Source organism: Dasypus novemcinctus, chromosome X (genome assembly GCF_030445035.2).
Source record: "Dasypus novemcinctus isolate mDasNov1 chromosome X, mDasNov1.1.hap2, whole genome shotgun sequence".
In the NCBI taxonomy this organism is placed as follows: domain Eukaryota; kingdom Metazoa; phylum Chordata; class Mammalia; order Cingulata; family Dasypodidae; genus Dasypus; species Dasypus novemcinctus.
In genome coordinates this window covers 128,426,323-128,444,444 of record NC_080704.1, presented here as the reverse complement: position 1 = coordinate 128,444,444, position 18,122 = coordinate 128,426,323, and the positions used below count along the sequence as shown (strand labels likewise).

At 37.6% G+C, this 18,122-nt stretch overlaps 1 protein-coding gene across 2 annotated transcripts in view; it reads right to left on the bottom strand.

The window, feature by feature from the left end:
- Positions 1–495: 495 nt before the first annotated feature.
- Positions 496–18,122, bottom strand: part of IL13RA1 (interleukin 13 receptor subunit alpha 1) — a 58,219-nt gene continuing 40,592 nt past the window's right edge. For both annotated transcript variants that reach the window (XM_071213200.1, XM_004458690.5), the window contains 5 exons: positions 17,332–17,385; positions 16,918–17,050; positions 14,620–14,716; positions 12,494–12,578; positions 496–3,157 (listed from right to left, as the gene is read on the bottom strand). In XM_071213200.1, the coding sequence (XP_071069301.1) occupies positions 3,065–3,157; positions 12,494–12,578; positions 14,620–14,716; positions 16,918–17,050; positions 17,332–17,385 (462 nt within the window). In that variant the 3' untranslated portion in view covers positions 496–3,064. The remainder of the gene's footprint in view (positions 3,158–12,493; positions 12,579–14,619; positions 14,717–16,917; positions 17,051–17,331; positions 17,386–18,122) is intronic.

Genomic DNA, 18,122 nt, shown 5'->3' with positions numbered 1-18,122 from the left:
ATATATATTTTTTAGCTCAAAACTAATCTACTAATATGACTAACTTGTAATCAAAAGTCCCCCATCAGGAGAGCAGAGGTGGCTCAAATGGTTGAGTGCCTGCCTCCCATATGGGAGGTCCCAGGTTTGATTCCCAGTACCTCCTAAAAAAAAAACAACAAAACAATAAGCAAAACAGATGAGGAAACCAACTCAAGAGAGCTGATGTGACTCTGTGGCTCAGTGTTTGAGCACCAGCTTTCCACATATGAGGTCGTGGGTTCAATCCCCAGCCCCAGTATGGGAAAAAAAAAAAGGCCTCCCATCATGTATACCATGACAGTCTCCTTTAATTATACTGCATTCTAAGCTAAAAATTAGAAAGAATCAGCTCTCCATTTCCCTTAATTATTATAAATACGATCTATCAAACACTTATGTCCCTTTAGGTGCTGCTTTCAAAGGCTGAACTGATACTAAATTAAGTGTATGTCCAGAAAACACAGGCACACCCAGAATAGCTGGGAAGTTTATTATAAATGATTATAAGATAAAATAGCTGTCTTGGAATTTTTTCACAATGTTTATTCTTTTAACACCAATTTTCTCTGCCACCCACTCCTTACAATACTTTCCCCAGAATAAGACCAAAGGAAAACATTTGAGCGGCATACAAAAAGACAAGTCATATTTATTTTACTCAAGCTTTCATATAGGAACTTGAACAAAATGATCCCCAGGTGAAGACATTATCAAAAAATGTTAACATTGTTTAATGTACCCCTTCATTGTCCAGAAGTGGAAAAAAAACTTATCTAAATGAAACAATAAGAGAATGACCATTTTTAGAGTGGGTTTACTTAGTACATGGAAGAAAAAAATCCATATAGGTTAGATAAAAAATAATAAATGAACCTACTAGTTTCCTACAGGGGATGGGAATCCCGCTGATGTGTTTTATGTCTCCAAGACCTCTTAAGATCTGGGGATCACTTTTTGGCAATTATAAAACAGCCAGAGGTACTCCCATAATTCATGGCCCCCTCCTTTTCCCTCAGCCATTTTAACTGCTAAGAGAGAGGATGGAACCAAATACAATTTCCCCACTCCCAGTCTGAATGCCTGTCAGCACCAGTAGCTCCTTGGGCAATCAGAATTCCAAAGCATCTCCATGTCCCAGTTGCCGTCTAAATAGGAAAACAGTAAAAATGGCTTTGGGTGAGGCATTTAGGTGTTTTGCCTCCCAGAAGCATAAAATACCTGGCTAGGAAGTGATTCCTACAGAGGAAATCCAAATATTTCTTCTAGAGAACAAAGTGGAACATCCATTGTGCCTGTCTCCCAGCCTCAATATGACCTCAAAAATAAAAAGACAGTGAGGAAATAACTTTATATCTATCATTGCCATGAACTCCAATTTCCTCAGAAAATCCAGGGCACAGTGCTCCTCCACTATGGTAGAATCGTGCTGCCACTTTTGCCCAAACCTGTGGAGAGCAGGGATCTCTGATCACCCCTTCCTAAAGAGTAGGAATTGCAAGTAGCATCATCTTATTAATAAGAATGGGTAAACATTCCCTGAACTTTTTATATAAATTACTCAAGGTTCTTACCAGTAATTTGAGTCTGAAGAGTGTGTGAGGAGAGAAACACTGGTGGAGGTGGACTGCTCATTTCCCTAACTTCTTTAAATTTGGAGAAATTAGGAGTATATGGCTACGTTGTGGGGATGGGTGAGAATGGAACCCTAGCATTTGCAAAAGATGAGCACAAATGTAGGTGCCTTGGATGTGATGATCAATACAAGACAGAATACCTACTTAATAACCATTTGTGGCAATAAGGGAAAAGAGGAATCCTAGGGCCTTTCTCGCAAAGAAAGAGAAAAAGATACAACTATTCTTTTTTCTTCAAGCAAACTGCAAAGTTCTAAGTGAAGGTAATACCTCATTTCTCTTTTGAAAACATGTAGAGAAACATTAAAAGTTGAAAATCCTCAATAATGGACTCAGAGAAGTTACAAATTAGGCAAGTTAAGTCATTGTTTCTCAGTCGACTCACACTTCCCAGAGATGCAAGTTAGTCACCCCTCTAGGTATTCCGAGCTGATTTAGATTTTCAATGAAAGGTGAAGGGTAGGCTACAATAAGGGAGCCTAACAAAAGGGGAAATCAGGTGGAAGATTTGAGGAATTGAAAGGTCTGGAAACTGATGGGTGAAAGAAGGTAGGAAGCACTGAGGAGCCCCAACTAGACTATAAACTCTTCGCGGGGGTCCATGTCTCATACCTGGGGGCCTAGTACAAGTTGGGCATATAGTAAATACTTGATTTGAGTAGCTGAGGTAAAGAAAAACAATACATCATTAGTGACTGCATGGTTCAAACCTTAATACCCAAAGAAAAATTCTGACTCCTGACTCTACTGCTCTTAGAAGCCTGCAATGGTTTTGAAAGGTCTTGGTAAAGAGGCTGCCTCTGATTTTTCTGTAGCCGTCATCATCATGGCCAACACTGATTTCTGGGCTTTTAAAAGCAGGGAAAGCTCTGCTGAAGGGGGTGATGATTCTGAACCTTACAGTAGCCACAGGGATTTCTCAATGGGATCCCCCAAAAACAGAAGAGATTTTTAAACAATTTTGTTTGCTAGATGTTCTCTATGATTCAAGTTCTGCATTAGCATTTGCACCCAAAATGAGTTGCCCCAAACCAATAAACTTGTTGGTACTGTTTGACAGAAGAGAATAAAAAGCAGTCATAGATCTCTCAGGAAGTTGCCACAACTCTCAATAATATTAACTCTACTGCCATTATCACTTTTTGCTTTATCCCCTAGTTTGAAGCCTTCACACAGGATGTCTGCTTTTTATAATTCAATGAGAATGACTCCACTCTTTTCTCCAAAGGGCCCATTATTTTTAGTTTTTCGGTGCACGACTCAACATGAAGATCTGTGGCTCTTATGAGCTGCCTATTTTTAAATGGTGCAGAAGTTTCAGTTTTCATTTACTATGTTCTCAGATAACAAGGAGAGAATGGGATGAATCTTCACAAGGTCACATTGAAGGTGAAAATAAATTATCCCCATCATTGAGAAGCTCTCTTCAGGTTTTCTATCAGAACTACAGAATCAGTTTCTTCTTTGGTTTGCTTTTCATAAATGTCATACTTCTTCCAGTGCTGGAAGGGAAGAGAAAACACATACGCAATGACTCTTCTAAACAATGTTCTTTCCCTAAGTGCTCAGAACCAATGCTTATTTTTAAGTTTGCATGCATGGAACCATAAGTGTATGCTTTCCTACTTTTATTTTTGACCTAAGAATCTTCATCTATTTGAACAGTTAATGAAACAAAGCAAGCAGGAATTAACATTAATGGGGGGGGGGGGAAGCATGGGATTATTATATGGTGCTAAATGGCTGCCTCGAGAGATAAACAGATTTGGATATTTCCAAAACTGGAAACAAAGTGTGTCAAAGAAAAATAAAAAGGTAATGTGCTTTTCTTACTTCAACTGTTTCATTCAGACATTAACCCTTACCTTTATTTTCTTACCACTCAAATTTGACCTTTCATCCAGAGATATAATAGGCTCAAAAGCTGACTAGCATCTAGGTGAAGAGCATTATATAAGATGTCCCAAAAGTCTTATGGCAATTAAAACTTTTTAAAGACTATTAACAGCTTTATCTAAAATCATTTGCTAGAACAAGAAATCAGGCATAAGGCAAGCTCATCTGGAACTTAATTCAGTTGTGACTTTTATGATGAAAGTCAATTTCCTAGTCCTTTCTTTCCTTACTTGTAAATCAAGGTAAAGGGAGATACCCGAGTTCAGACCCCTCATCTATAAAATGAAGATATTAGACTAAACCAGGAATCAGCAAACTATGGTCCAGCTGGATGCTTGTTTTTTAAATAAAATTTTATTGGAACACAGCCGTGTCCATTTGTCTCTGTATTGTCTGTCTGTTTTCATGCTACATGGGTAGAGCTGAGTTGTTACAACGGAGACTGAATGGCCTGCAAAGCTGAAAATATTTACTAACTTGCTCTTTATGGAAAATTTTTGCTGATTCCTGCACTAGATTATCTTTAAGCTCCTTTCCTGATTTGCTGTTCTTATGATTTTATAAACCTAGGAGAGAAAGGAGATGGAAAGAAGAAACACAGAAATAAGAGCCTTAATGACTATTCAGCTGCCTCAGGTTGTGCAACTGAAGATGCACTGCGTTATCTGTGTATAAAGCAAGTCAGGAGCATCCAGTCACGGATTAGTTGGGAAACAGTGCTTGAAATATCCAAATTATTGTAAATAATTTTTTTAAAACCCTGACACACTTAGCAGAATGGCTGAAATAAAAAATATTGGCAAATTCCAAGTGCTAGTGAGGATGCAGAATTAGTGGATCTCTCATGCTGTTGGTGATGTAAAATGGTACAGCCACTATGGAAAATAGGCTGACAGTTTCTTATAAAATTAAACATATACTTACCACATGACCCAAAAATCTGACTTCCAGGTATTTACCCAAGAGAAATGAAAACATGTATCCACATGAAAAGCTCTAAATGAATGTTTATAGCAACTTTATTCATAATAGCCCCAAACTGGAAAGAAGCCAAATGTTTATCAATGGATGAATAAACAAATTTTGATAAATCCATAAAATGGAATATTGCTCAGCTATAAAAAGAAATTATCTATCCTATACACAGTGAACATATATGACTCTTAAATACATTATGCTAAGTGAAAAAAGCCAGACTCAGAAAGCACTATGTATTGTATGGTTCTATATATGACATTCCAGAAAAGGAAAAACTGTAGGCACAGAAAACAGATGAATGGTTGTACGAGTCCAGGGTTATGGGAGGGGGCTAGCTGCAAAGGGGCACAAAGGAACTTTTGGGGGGATTTTGGAAATATTCCATTTCTTGACTGGTGTGGCAGTTATATATGTATATACATTTGCCAGGGTTCTTTGAACTGTTCACTTAAAAAGGGAGAATTTTATTGTATGTAAATTATACTTAAGTAAACCTGATATCAAAAAATGTGAAATGCATATACTTCTAATACAAATTATCTGAAAAAATTATATAACCTTGAAAAAATGGCTTATTCAATAAATGGCATTAAGACAACTGGATAAGCATTTGAAAAGCAAAGTTAAACTCTATCTCACAGCCTACACAAACAAATTTCTGATGGATTAAAGACCTAAATGTAAAAAAAAAAAAAAAAAGACCTAAATGTAGAAAACAAAATCAAATCCCCAATATGTACTAGAAAAATGTATAGCGGAACAATTATATGAATCTAAGGTAAGGAAAGGCTTTCTACATATTAAAAAATAAAGGAAGATTTGCATAAAAAAGAAAAAATACTTTTGTACATCATTAATCACCCTATTTTCAATAAAAAGACAAACATATATGATAAGCCATACTAAAAGGGCATACCACATACCTTGTAAAATCAACCCAGAATGACCAACACCACCAAGACATATTCCAGTAAAATTACTGGACTTAAAAAAAACTCTTTTGATAACTAGGTGAAAAGACCAATTGTTCTAATACAGAAAGAAAACTAGATTGTCAGCAGGTTGACAATATTTTATGCCAAAAGAAAATTGATGGCATATTTAAGATACCTAAGGCAAGAAAATGTGAGCCATGGGTTTTATAGCTAAACAAAATGACTTTAATTATAATTGCCACAAACTCCATCAACATGCAAATGATTCAGGAGATGCTGGTCCCATGAATCCTTCCCGAGGATCTTTTAGAGCTTAGCTTCAGACAACAAAAATGACTAGAGAAACATCAACATAAAGACTGGTAATGACCACTAAATAAATATCCATGCCCTGAATTAAGACTAAATGAGGGCAATAAAGGAGACAATAAAGTAAATAATGGCTACATGCACCAACAATGTAGAAACGAGACAATTTAAAAAACAGGAAAAGAATGGGGAAAGCATATAGAAAAAAATGCTCTTTTCACTAATAAAAAATTATTTCATGATTTATCTGAAGTTCCTCCAGTTTCATCTGTTTCTTTCTTATCCACTAAATTCAAATAAAATTAAATATCCTAATTTCATTAAAACTTATTGCATGATTGGTTACAAGTATGGACTGAGAATTAGAATGACTGGGTCCAGTTGCTAGCCCTGCCACTTGTTACTTAGGTTTGGAGCCTAGCTCTGCTATGTACCAGCAGTGTAAACTCTAGCAAGTCACACATAATCCCTCTGGTGTTTCATTTTCTTCACCTATGTAATGCAAACAATATAGACCCACCTCAGGATGGTGATAAATCAATGGCTAAAGTGCTTAGAAGAGAGCCTGGCACATAGTAAAGGTTCAACACGTATGAGTTATTATTTTTGTTGTTGCTATTATTCCATTTATCAATTAAAGGAGATCCATTTCTCTTTGTTGTTCATATGACATTAAAGATGTTCGTGGCTGGGTGATTATCTGTATTTCTAATTTCTGTATAAGCAATACATACTGTTTCTAAAAGAAAAAATTAGCAACCCCCCAAAATTACTCTTTCATTGGTTTCTGGTCATTAGACCCAATGCTTGACTGTGCTGGGCAAGAAAAAAATAAGCAATCTGTTTCAATGTGGTGAACACTGCAGCAGAAATGGCTTCTAAGAACACATTAGTCTTTTCAATTGCCCGTTTTAATTCCTAAAACTTGGACTACGCAATCGTGTTCATCCTTCATCAGCACTGTGGCCTTTTTCTGAGCACTACTTCTACAAACATGTCCATGTAAGGCAAAAGGAACAAATGAAAATGCTCTGACCTATTATTCACTTTTGTGAATTACACATCAGGCTAATTTTAAAATCAATTATAGAAAAAAATAAATGCACAAAATTGTCAATGATTCAAACCTTACACTGCCAATTTTTTTAATTTTATTTTTTTCCAATTTTTTAAAACAAGGTAATCAAAGATATGATAGTGCCTCAGATGAAATCATCAGTAGATGAAAAAAAAATCTGGAAATAGATTAAAAAAACACAATTGGTTTTTAGTTGTTAGTCAACTGATTCTAGAAAAGGTTTTTATATTTTAAAGAAATAAATTCAGTAGTATAGTGAAACATCAAGTCTCAGTTTAAAATTATTTTTAAGGTATGGTTAAGACATTTTCTGCAGAGAATTTTCCATAGAAGTGAAGTGGGTTTCAGGCACCTAAGCATCATGTAAAAACATTGACCTTCTGTATGCAAAGTCAGCCTATTTCATGTCCAAATCCTCTTTAGATTAACATTCAAAATAGGAGGCCATACAATATGCATTTTAGATTCCCACCTCTTAAAATCATAGCAGCTTTAAAAAGAACAAGTTGAGTGTGGTGTGGAGGTAGCTATTAAACCAACTCCTCCCTTTAAAATTGATAATTAAAAGGAAAAAATTAAATATCTATCCTGCCTTTCTAACAGGAACTAAATTTCTGAATTTCAAAACAACCAAAGAGCCTAGCTGACAAAAAACAAGTGCTCAGCTTATAAATGTAGATGAAATTAATGAATGGGAAAAATCATTATTTCACTACCCCTAATGAAATTATTGATTCAGGCAAGGATGCCAACTGGCATTAAAAATAATTAGCTGAAGAGCTGATGTGGTACTAACATAATACCTCACAGATTACCTTCAGGAGGCAAGGGGGGGAACAAGTATTGATGCCAGGGGAAACACAGTATCATCACTACAAATTCAGTGGTCAATCTTAGCATCACTAATGGTGGGACAGCTGGATAATATGTGTCGCCTAACAATTGGGACAGTTAGAAAAACGTGAATATGGACAGAGTATTAGATGATATTAAGGAATTATGGATTTTTAAAGTGTGGTAACAATATTTTGGCTACATAGGAAAGCATTCTTAGTTTTAAAAGATACATGCTGAAGTAAAAAAATTAAAAACAAATAACTACAGCAACAACAAAAAAACACCCAGCAGTATTTGGAAGTCCACTCCAAGTTAAAAAATGGCTTTCCTTATCTGTCTGCCTTGCTTATAGTTCTAGATATCTCTAGAGCCCTCAGGATGCAAAACTGGCATGGTTCTGAAAACTTTAACTGGTTCCCAAGAAATGGGGAAGAAAAGATACAGTTTTATGGATGAAAAAGAAATGCAGATGCAGAGGAGAGGCAATTCCCATCCCCCAATATGGCTAGTAGCCAAATTAGTCACAAAGGAAAAGCAAACAGCAAAGCAACAGGAGGAAATGTTGTTGGCCAAAGCGTTACTACAGTGATGAACGAAACATTGTCAAAACACTAGAAACCTTAAGGAAAACTATAATAATGATTTAATTTATTTGGGGCCACACCTAAGTAAGTTTTTCTGAGCAACTATTGATGGTGTAGTGCAAAAGCAGAGTGTTTAGAAAGGGCATGGATTATTTCTTGGATTAGGAGTTAATAACTTTGGGCTAGAACGGGTTCTAGTTCTGCAATTAACTCTCTGTGTGACAGTCCCTAAGAAACTTCTCTGTGGTCCCCAATACCCCCATCTCTATGATGTAAACATCCACCTCATTAGATGACCTGTAGGGTCATCATGTTTGTTCTATAATTTGATGATTCTAGAAGTAATAGGTTGGTCTTTCTGCTGCATATGCAGCTCAATTGGTGAGGACTGCTGCCATGTAAAGAAAGTGGATTTTGTATTTGGTTAAAAAACAGACATAAACATGTGTTCTCTTACCCTTTTCCCTGTCTGGCATTTTTATTATACTTTTAGATTTAAAGCACTGATTTAGTTTAATGGTTTTAATGGTCTGCATCCACCACAAACAAAAACACCTTATGCTTTTAGTGGTCTGTCTTGTCAGTAGTATCTGCCTCACTAAATTATAGAATTATCTGACTCATCAGGATAAAAACAACATAATACCCTCTAGACAGCAAAATGAAAAAAGCCATTTTCCCGTCTCTAAGAATATAATTGATCTGATTTTGCTGTCAATGTTACTCTTATTCACTCAATCACCCAGATCTGAAACCCTGAAATTATTTTTCACTCTCCACCTTTCATCAACCACAGAGTTTCCAAGTCTTAACTATTTTCCTCTAATAATGTCTCTTGCATTAATCCCCTCTGCCACTCCCTAAATTCAAGCTCCTGTTATCTCTCAGACCTGGATGACTGCAATGTTCTCGGTTTCGCTTAATGGCTTGCACAGGTTTTTTTAATCATAAAAGTAATACATGTTCATTATAGGCAATTTGGAAAAATCAGCAAGGTAGAGAGAGAGAGAAATATCAATTACCCACAAGCTTTCTGCCAGAGATGCCTTCCAGGGGCCTGTTGTGTTGGGTCAACATGTGAAACCACAATGTGTAAAATAACTGGGAGTGGAAGGACCTGTGAGGAATTGGAGACTGTGTGCCCTGCCCAAAACTCCAAATTGAAAAATTTTAAATATACCATGCTGGCAAAAAAAAAAAAAATCTGTGGGGCAAATTCAGGCCTAGGTTCCTAGATTGTTGCTATCACTCCCTCCAGATTGTTGTCAGAATGATATTCCTAATATCTTCCTATATAAGGCTATCCATAATGTGATACCAAATCTTCTTCTTTGAACTCCCCTATGCCAATCCTCTACTTCTATCATAAAGAACTTTTAGGAGATGGCGAGGTTCTTGAGAACAAGCATTCTCTTATAGGAGGCAATGCAACATAGTGGAAAAGAGAGAGAGAGAACTCTGAAATTAAACAGGCCTGATTCAAATCCCCACCTTAGCACCTATTACTGTGTGACCCAAGCTAAGTTATTTAACCTCACTGAGACTTGATTTCTTCATCTGTAAAATGGGACTATCAGCACCTATCACATAGGGTGGTTGTGAAGATTTATTTATATATATATATATATATATAGATATATATATTCTTAGAGAAGTTGTGAGCTTACAAAACAATCATGCATAATGTGCAGAATTCCCATACATCAATCCTCCACCAACACCTTACTTTGTGGAACATTTGTTACAGATTATGAAAGGACATGATCGGATTATTACCACTTATTACACTCCACAGCATATACTCGGTATATTTTTCCATACACCCCCTATTATTAACACCATGCATTGGTATTGTACATTTGCCATAGTTCATGAGATAACACTCTCATATTTGTACTGTTAACCATAGTCCATCCTCCACTACATGATTCACTGTGTTATACACAGTCCCATGCCATGTACAATCCATCCAAAGTGTACCCTGGTGTATGAAGATTTAATAAGGTAACATAAGCAAAGTGCCTAATACACTGCCTGGCACATAGTTAATAACTGATTACAGCTGTCAGAGCATTTGTACAGCTGCCAGCCCCTAGGACCTATCACAATAGTTGGTGAAATGAAGTAAGTGATAGGGATAATCCTAAGGAAAATATCTATAACAGTGACTTTCAATGTGTGGTCTATAGACTATCTCATCAGGATAGGAGTCATATGTGGGCTCCTGTTATATATGCAGATTCTTGGGCCCTCTCCTCCACCTGCTGAATCAATTTCTGGAGGTTGGGCCCAGTAATTATTTCTCACAAGCACTCCAGTTGATTGTGACAACTAAAATTGAAGAACCATACTCATCCCAGTTATAGTGTACAATCTCCCTATTAGGCACCTGGCTTTAGGGCCTACCTGCCTAGGGAGTCATCCCACAGGGTATAGCAGAATTACTCACTGTCTGAGAACATGACTTAATAAACAAGTGAAACAAGTGGCCTAGATAAATCCTCCTCCAGGAGCACATCAGCTTCCCTGACATCCTTCCCTTTCCTAACTATCATCATGGCTATTATGAATCACTCATTATTATAAGAATCATTTGGGGATTAAAGGTAAATGGAGGGAAGCAGATTTGGCTCAACTGATAGAGTGTCCACCTACCACATGGAGGTCCAGGGTTCAAACCCAGGGCCTCCTGACCCGTGTGGTGAGCTGGCCCACGTGCAGTGCTGATGCGCACAAGGAGTGCCATGCCACGCAGGGGTGTCCCCCACATAGGGGAGCCCAATGGACAAGGAGTGCACCCTGTAAGGAGAGCCATACCACGTGAAAAAAGTGCAGCCTACCCAGGAGTGGCGCTGTACACACAGAGAAGTGATGCAGCAAAATGATGCAACAAGAAGAGACACAGATTCCCGGTACTGCTGACAAGAATACAAGCGGACACAGAAGAACACACAATGAATGGACACAGAGAGCAGATAACTTGGGGGGGGGGGGGAGAGAAATTTTTAAAAAAGATAAATGGAAATAATTATCAACAGGAATACTAATCACTAACACTTTTTAAGCACTTACAATATGCCAGGCACAATAAGCAGTTTTTATGTATTAAATTCTTTTCATATATATAACAATACTATGAGGCAGGTACTATCATTACTCCTACTTTACAAATAGGAAAACTGAGGTACAAAGGGGTTAAGAAAGTTACCCAAGGTCAAAAAGATGGTAAATAACAGAGCAGAGATTTGAATTCAGACAATCTGACTCCAGAACCCAGCTATTATCTACTATGCTGTACTACAAACCTAAATTAACTGCCCTGTGCCTGTTGTTACTAATTTAAGATATATACGACGATATTGATATTTATTTCATTTAGTGTCTTTATGATTTTATTTGGGCAAATGTATTTAAGACAACAACCTCAAACCCTTTTGTTCTCATAAGCCACAACTTCTAGCTGAGGGCAGGGAGAGGGAAAAACTGGAGTAATAGGGGGCATTTTTGGGACTTGGGAATTGTCCTGAATGACAATGCAACAACAGATACAGGCCATTATAAATCTTGTCATAACCTATAGAATTGTGTCGAGAGAGTGTAAACTACAATGTAAACGTTAATCCACGCTTAGTAGCAATGCTCCAAAATGTGTTCATCAATTGCAAAGAAGGCACCTCACTAATGAAGGATGCATAAACAAAATAAGTTTTAATTGCTCATTCTATCATTGGATTTCCCCACATCGAATTTTTTTAATTATCCAAGAGACAGAAGGCCTGCCTATTGGGCTAGCTTCATAAAGGAGGCTCCTTTCTCGGCCTATATGTTTTTTTTTAGAAGATACATAGATTACACAAAATGTTAAATTAAAAAATATAGAAGGTTCCCATATGCCCCATTCCCCACACCCCTCACTTTTCTCACATCAACAACTTCTTTCACTAGTGTGGTACATTCATTGGAATTGATGAGTACATTTTGGAGCACTGCTACACAACATGGATTATAGTTTACATTCCTACATGTTTTGATAAAATCTGTCCTTTAATGCAGAGCACACAATGGAGCCCAGTGATATGAGATAAACAAAGTATTAGGGGACTTTCTAACCAGTATTCTTGGTCTGAAATACAATATTTTAAATCAGTCCTTCTTTATGCTTTGAGATAAAAAATAAAGTTTAAAATCACCAGTTGTAAACCCCATGGAGTCAGTGCTTACCAGGGTATCATCGTTCTGGTCTCCAAACATTTCTTTAAAAATCTTGCCAGGGTCAGGAATGGGAGGAAATATAATGATCTTGAGCCTTTAAGAAAACAGACATTTTTTATCAAACTTTAAATACAGCCATATTAAATGAAGGCTTAGACAAAAGACCGAGCACACAAGTCATCTAGCAATGAAGCAGCTGTAAAGAAATTGTTAAAACAGGCTATGGGAAATTGATGTCCTAAGAGTATCAATGGGGCAAAGGAGCCATCAGGATAAGCCCAAATTATTTATACCCTATACTTTAACTAATAAAATGGTGCCTTACTTATTATATACCATATGGAAGCATGCTTATAATTTTGGGGAAAAAATTCTGAGAAAAGGGTACATTCTTTTTAGATTTTTCTTTTTTCTTACTTCTCATCTCTCCATTTTTTAATCTTACAAGTGCTCTTGGTGGCTCTCCTTCATCTCCCAGATCTCTAAACACTGGAGTGCTCCAGGGTTTAGTCTTTTCCTCTATCCTTCTCTATCTCACTCATTTTCTGAGTACTCTCCTCCATTCTTAGGGATTTAAATTCTATTTACATGCCAAGGATTCCCAAAATTCTATCTTCAGCCCTGACCTCTCCCTTAAACTCCAGATTCATATATGCAATATTTAACATCTCTACTTGGGTATCGAATAGACATCTCAAATCTAACATGTTCAAAACAGAGCTCATCTTTCCCCTAAAGTCAGCTCTTCCCCCAATCTTCTCTTAGTAAAGGGAACCAGCATTCGCTCAGTAATTCAAGTCAAAAATCTAACAGTTATCCTTGAATCCTCAATTTCCTCACAGCCCAAAGACAAGGCAACAGCAAGTTTTATCCATTTTACCTTCAAAATGCATCCCACATCTGGCCACTTCCTACTACTTTCATTGCTAACACCTTGGTGCAGGCTACCATCATCTTTCTACCAAAACATTGCAATACCTCCCAACTAGGCTACAAGTTTCCATTTTTGCTTAAGACAATTCTTCACTTAGCAGTGATAATGACCTTTTACAACAGTAAATAAGATCATGTCCCTCCCCTGCCTAAAACCTTCCAATGTTTCTCCATTATGCTTAGGATAAAATCTCAGTTCCTTGTCGCGGCCTGCATGGTCTGTCTCCTATCCAATTTCTCCAGCCTCATTCCCTGCTACTCTCCCCCCTGCATACTCCGCTCCAACCAGACACACCAAGCTGAATCCACTCTTGGGGCCTTTGCACTTGCTGTTACCTCAGCGTGGAATGATCTTTTTTCAAATATCTGAATGACTCATTCTTTATTTTGAGTGTCCCCCAAATGTCACATTCTTGGAGAGGCTTTCCCTGGCCATCCTATATAAAACAGGCTTCTTTTCAGTTCCTAGCTTCTTTACCACCCACAACTTTAATTCTCGCTACGTGGAATAATAATATTTACTTATTTTAATGTACATCACACCCCCGCCCCTAACTAGAACATAGACACATTGTCTTGTTCACTGCTGTAACCTCAAAACCTAGAACAATGCATGGCACCTTTTAATTTCACATGATAAAATACTGATAAAATATTGGTCTGGGATCCAACTTAACTTTATTCCAATCTTAGCTATTTACTGTAAGAGCAAATACCAGCATCAGACTAGTTCTAATAGTGTGACAAAGAAAGTAAAACCTTCTCAAGGTGTAAATACCATATATTAGTGACAAACTGGTGAAGTTCTCTCTCCTACCGGATTAAGTAGCAGCCTCCTTTATATTAAAACTAGCAAATCACTTAATTAGTAATGACCTTCATTTCTAAAACTTAATTCTAAGAACTACCAAGTAACTTGATAAATAAGGCAGCTGAAATACTAAAGTGAACACAGGGTCTGTTCAATAATTTTAAACAACTACAAAAGTAGTAGCGCCTGAGTGGAGCCCTGGGTAACTAATCCAATAATTTCCTTACCAGAAAATGGGCACAATAAGACTTCTCTGCCAATTCATATTACCAACAGCTGTGTATGGCCAAAATACCCTGGGTAAACATGAAACACCCGAACAAAGAGGAATAACCATAACAACCAGGCTAGCTAGCAGAAACTACGAAAGCTGCCTGGGCAGCTGCCTTACCTTTTTAGGTAAAGCAGAAGGACTATGATTGCACCTGCAACAATGACTGGAATGATGAGTAATATGGTGATGTAGATTGTGGAATTGGCTTTATTACCTAGAAAATGGAAAGCAAACAGAAAGATGAGAGAAATAAAACCCTTTTTCAATCAAGCAAACAACAGTTGTGTTAAGACTATTGAGATTGCAAATAGTTCTGCCTCCTACTCCAGCCTATTTTCCACAACTCTCCAATGTTGTTCTGTTATCGTTATAGTAAAATAAAAAGTCTTGCTCTGGTGCCTGAAATTCCCTGGCTGAGTAGATACCATAAGGATCATCTGAAGCTAGGATATCTTAGTTGGTTTCAAACACTATTAACAAAGATTATATCTATTAAATATATCATTGCATTACCACATTACCTTTTCTTATGGGTTATTTATCAGTGTTTAGAAACACCAAAAATCATCATAATAACAACAGCCACTCTAGTCTCAACTGTGTATGCACTAGGTGTCTGATACCATAGTAGGGGATTTTACATGTGCATCAAAATATTATCTTCCATTTATACGGAGGAGAAGGATGAGGCTCGGAGAGGTTTAGTGAGGTACAGGCCTGAAATCTAGTACTGTCCAATTCCAAAGATTGTTTTTACCTTGCCTTTCTACATCTAACACATAGAATGGCATTCACCTATTGAAGCATTCATCTTTTCCATTATATCAGGAGTACCTAGAAGGTGTTACCAGGGCCTAGTATCATTGGATTAGGCAGCCTTTAAGATGGTTCTAAATGATCCCTGCCTCCTGGTAGTCATGTCCTTGTATAATGTCCTCCTCATGACCAATGGACAACTTGAATGTGTGCTGGATTATCTGACTCGCTTCTAAAGAATAGAATAGCCAACAATAATGGGGTGTCATTTCTAAGATTTGGCTATATTGGGTGTTCTCTCACATACTCCTTCTCACTTAGATCATTCACTTGGGGAAAGCCAGCTGCCATGTCACGAAGCAGCCCTGTAGTGAGGTCCCATTGGCAAGGAACTGAGGGAGGCCACTATCCAGCAGCCAACGAGGACCTGAGGCTTGTCACTAACCACATGAGTGAACTTGGAAATGAAGTCTCCAGCTCTGGTCAAACCTTCAGGTGAGACCACACCCCAGTTGACAATTTGCAACCTCATGAGACCTTGGGCCAGAGCTACCTAGCCAAGTTATGCCCAGATTCATGACATACAGAAACTGTGATATAATAAATGTGTGCTGTTTTAAGCCCCTAAATTGTAGGGTCATTTGTTACACAGCAATAGATAACTTAACACAACCATGACTGGCACATAGTTTGTTCAGCCTCTCAAGTAATAGGGAATTGACTACCTTGCAAACTCATCTATCTGGTTGTTAGATTATTTAATATGTTCTTAGGTTGGTTTTATTTTGCCATTTGAAGCCACAAAGGGTAGCCTATTCTCTCCTCTACCTGACAATGAGTCAAATATTAGAAGTCAGCATCATGACTACCCAAAATTATTTCATCAAGAGTTCCTCGCCAAGTTTTGGAGATCCTTCAATATCCTGATTATCCATCTTTTTCACAGACAGATTCCAGTCTGCCAATGCACTTCCTACAATGTGGTGCCCACAATGGAATACTGCATACTTCTGATGTGGCCAGAACACTATGTCCCATCCTGGAGTAGTCTGCTGTTCTGGGTGCTGCAATCACTGCATGTGCCTTTGGGGGATATTTAAGGTTCCAGTGTTGATTCGCAAGGAGCTTATGGTCAAATAAAACCCCACACCCCACCCTACAACACATATATCCATAAACTGCAGGTCATTCCAGTCCTGTCCCTGAGCCTGGCACATAGCTTCCTCAGGCTCTCAATTACTTAATTAAACTGAGTTTGTTCAAACCTAGGCACAAGTTTATCACTACTAAATGCCATCAATGTCACTGTTCCATATTTGATTCTGTAATCAAGCACATAAGACAGTCCCCTCCAGCAGTGTAAAATCTGGAGATTTGATCATGCCTGCCATATATATTTTTGTTTAGGTTGTTAATAAAGATGGAGAATAGGACAGAGGAGTGGGTAACACCACTTGAATTATGAATTTTCAGAAAACTGCATATTGTTATTTAATCCTGTATGATTTGACAGTAATTAAACAGATACAAACTTCTATTTTAAGTACTCTCTGGCTGACATCAAGAAAGCAGAACAGCCCCTTCCCCAGTCTACTTTCTGCTTTAGCTTGGCTTACATACATCAATGTTTTAAATTTTAATGAAATTCTGTTAGCTTACCTATACTCACTGATTGACTCCAATTACTCCAGAGTTTGTCATCCTCATAGCATAATTTATTTGTTTTGACTCTTATTCTGACTGTGTTCAAAGTATCAGGAAGTACACCAAGGGCGATGAAGCAAATTTTATTCTTGGATATAAAATAAAAATACACAAGAAATACAAGCAGTTTATTCTCTTTCTCTGGCAGTAAATCCCAATATAATTATCTGCTAAATTCTGAATACAATTAAAACTTGGATTGAAATTTAAATTACCTGATTTTGACTCCTAAAAAAAATTGGCAATAACTCAGAGGACAAAGTACTTTGTTTTTCTCAGGGCAGTTCAAATTTAGGCTATTACCCGTTTGGCCCCACCCTCAATTGCTTATATGTCTAAGCACAAATAGCTAAAATTGAATTTACTGACCTCTGGGTTTCCCTCAAATTCTGAACTCTGACATTTAGTTTTGGTATCTTCAACCTTGAAAATATGAAAAAAGATTGAGTCCAAATCATCATGACCTTGAAGTAAGAAAAGGTTTCTTAAACAGGATAAGAAAACATTAACCATAAAGGAGAAAATACAAAGTGGCCTATATTAAAATTAAAAACCTATTCTGTTCATCAAAAGACTTTTTTTTTTCAATTTTTAATTTTTATTTAATTGTCTTTTTTAAAGATACATAGATTACAAAAAATGTTACATTAATAAATACAAGAGGGAAACGGATTTGGCTCAACTGATAAGAGTGTCCATCTACCATATGGGAGGTCCAGAGTTTGAACCCAGGGCCTTCTGACCCGTATGGTGAGCTGGCCCACGCGCAGTGTTGATGCGTGCAAGGAATGCCATGCCATGCAGGGGTGTCCCCCGCATAGGGGAGCCCCACGTGCAAGGAGTGCACCCCGTAAGGAGAGCTGCCCCACACGAAAAAAGCATAGCCTGCCAAGGAGCGATGCTGCACACACGGAGAGCTGACGCAGCAAGATGACACAACAAAAAGAGATACAGATTCCTGGTGCTGCTCACAAGAATGCAAGCAGACACACAGCAAATGGACACAGAGAGCAGACAATGGGGGGGCAGGGGAGAGAAATAAATAAAAAATAAATCTTATATATATATATATATATAAAAGAGGTTCCCATATACCCCACACCCCACTCCACTCCACTCCTCCCACATCAAAAACCTCTTTCATCATTGCAACACAGTCA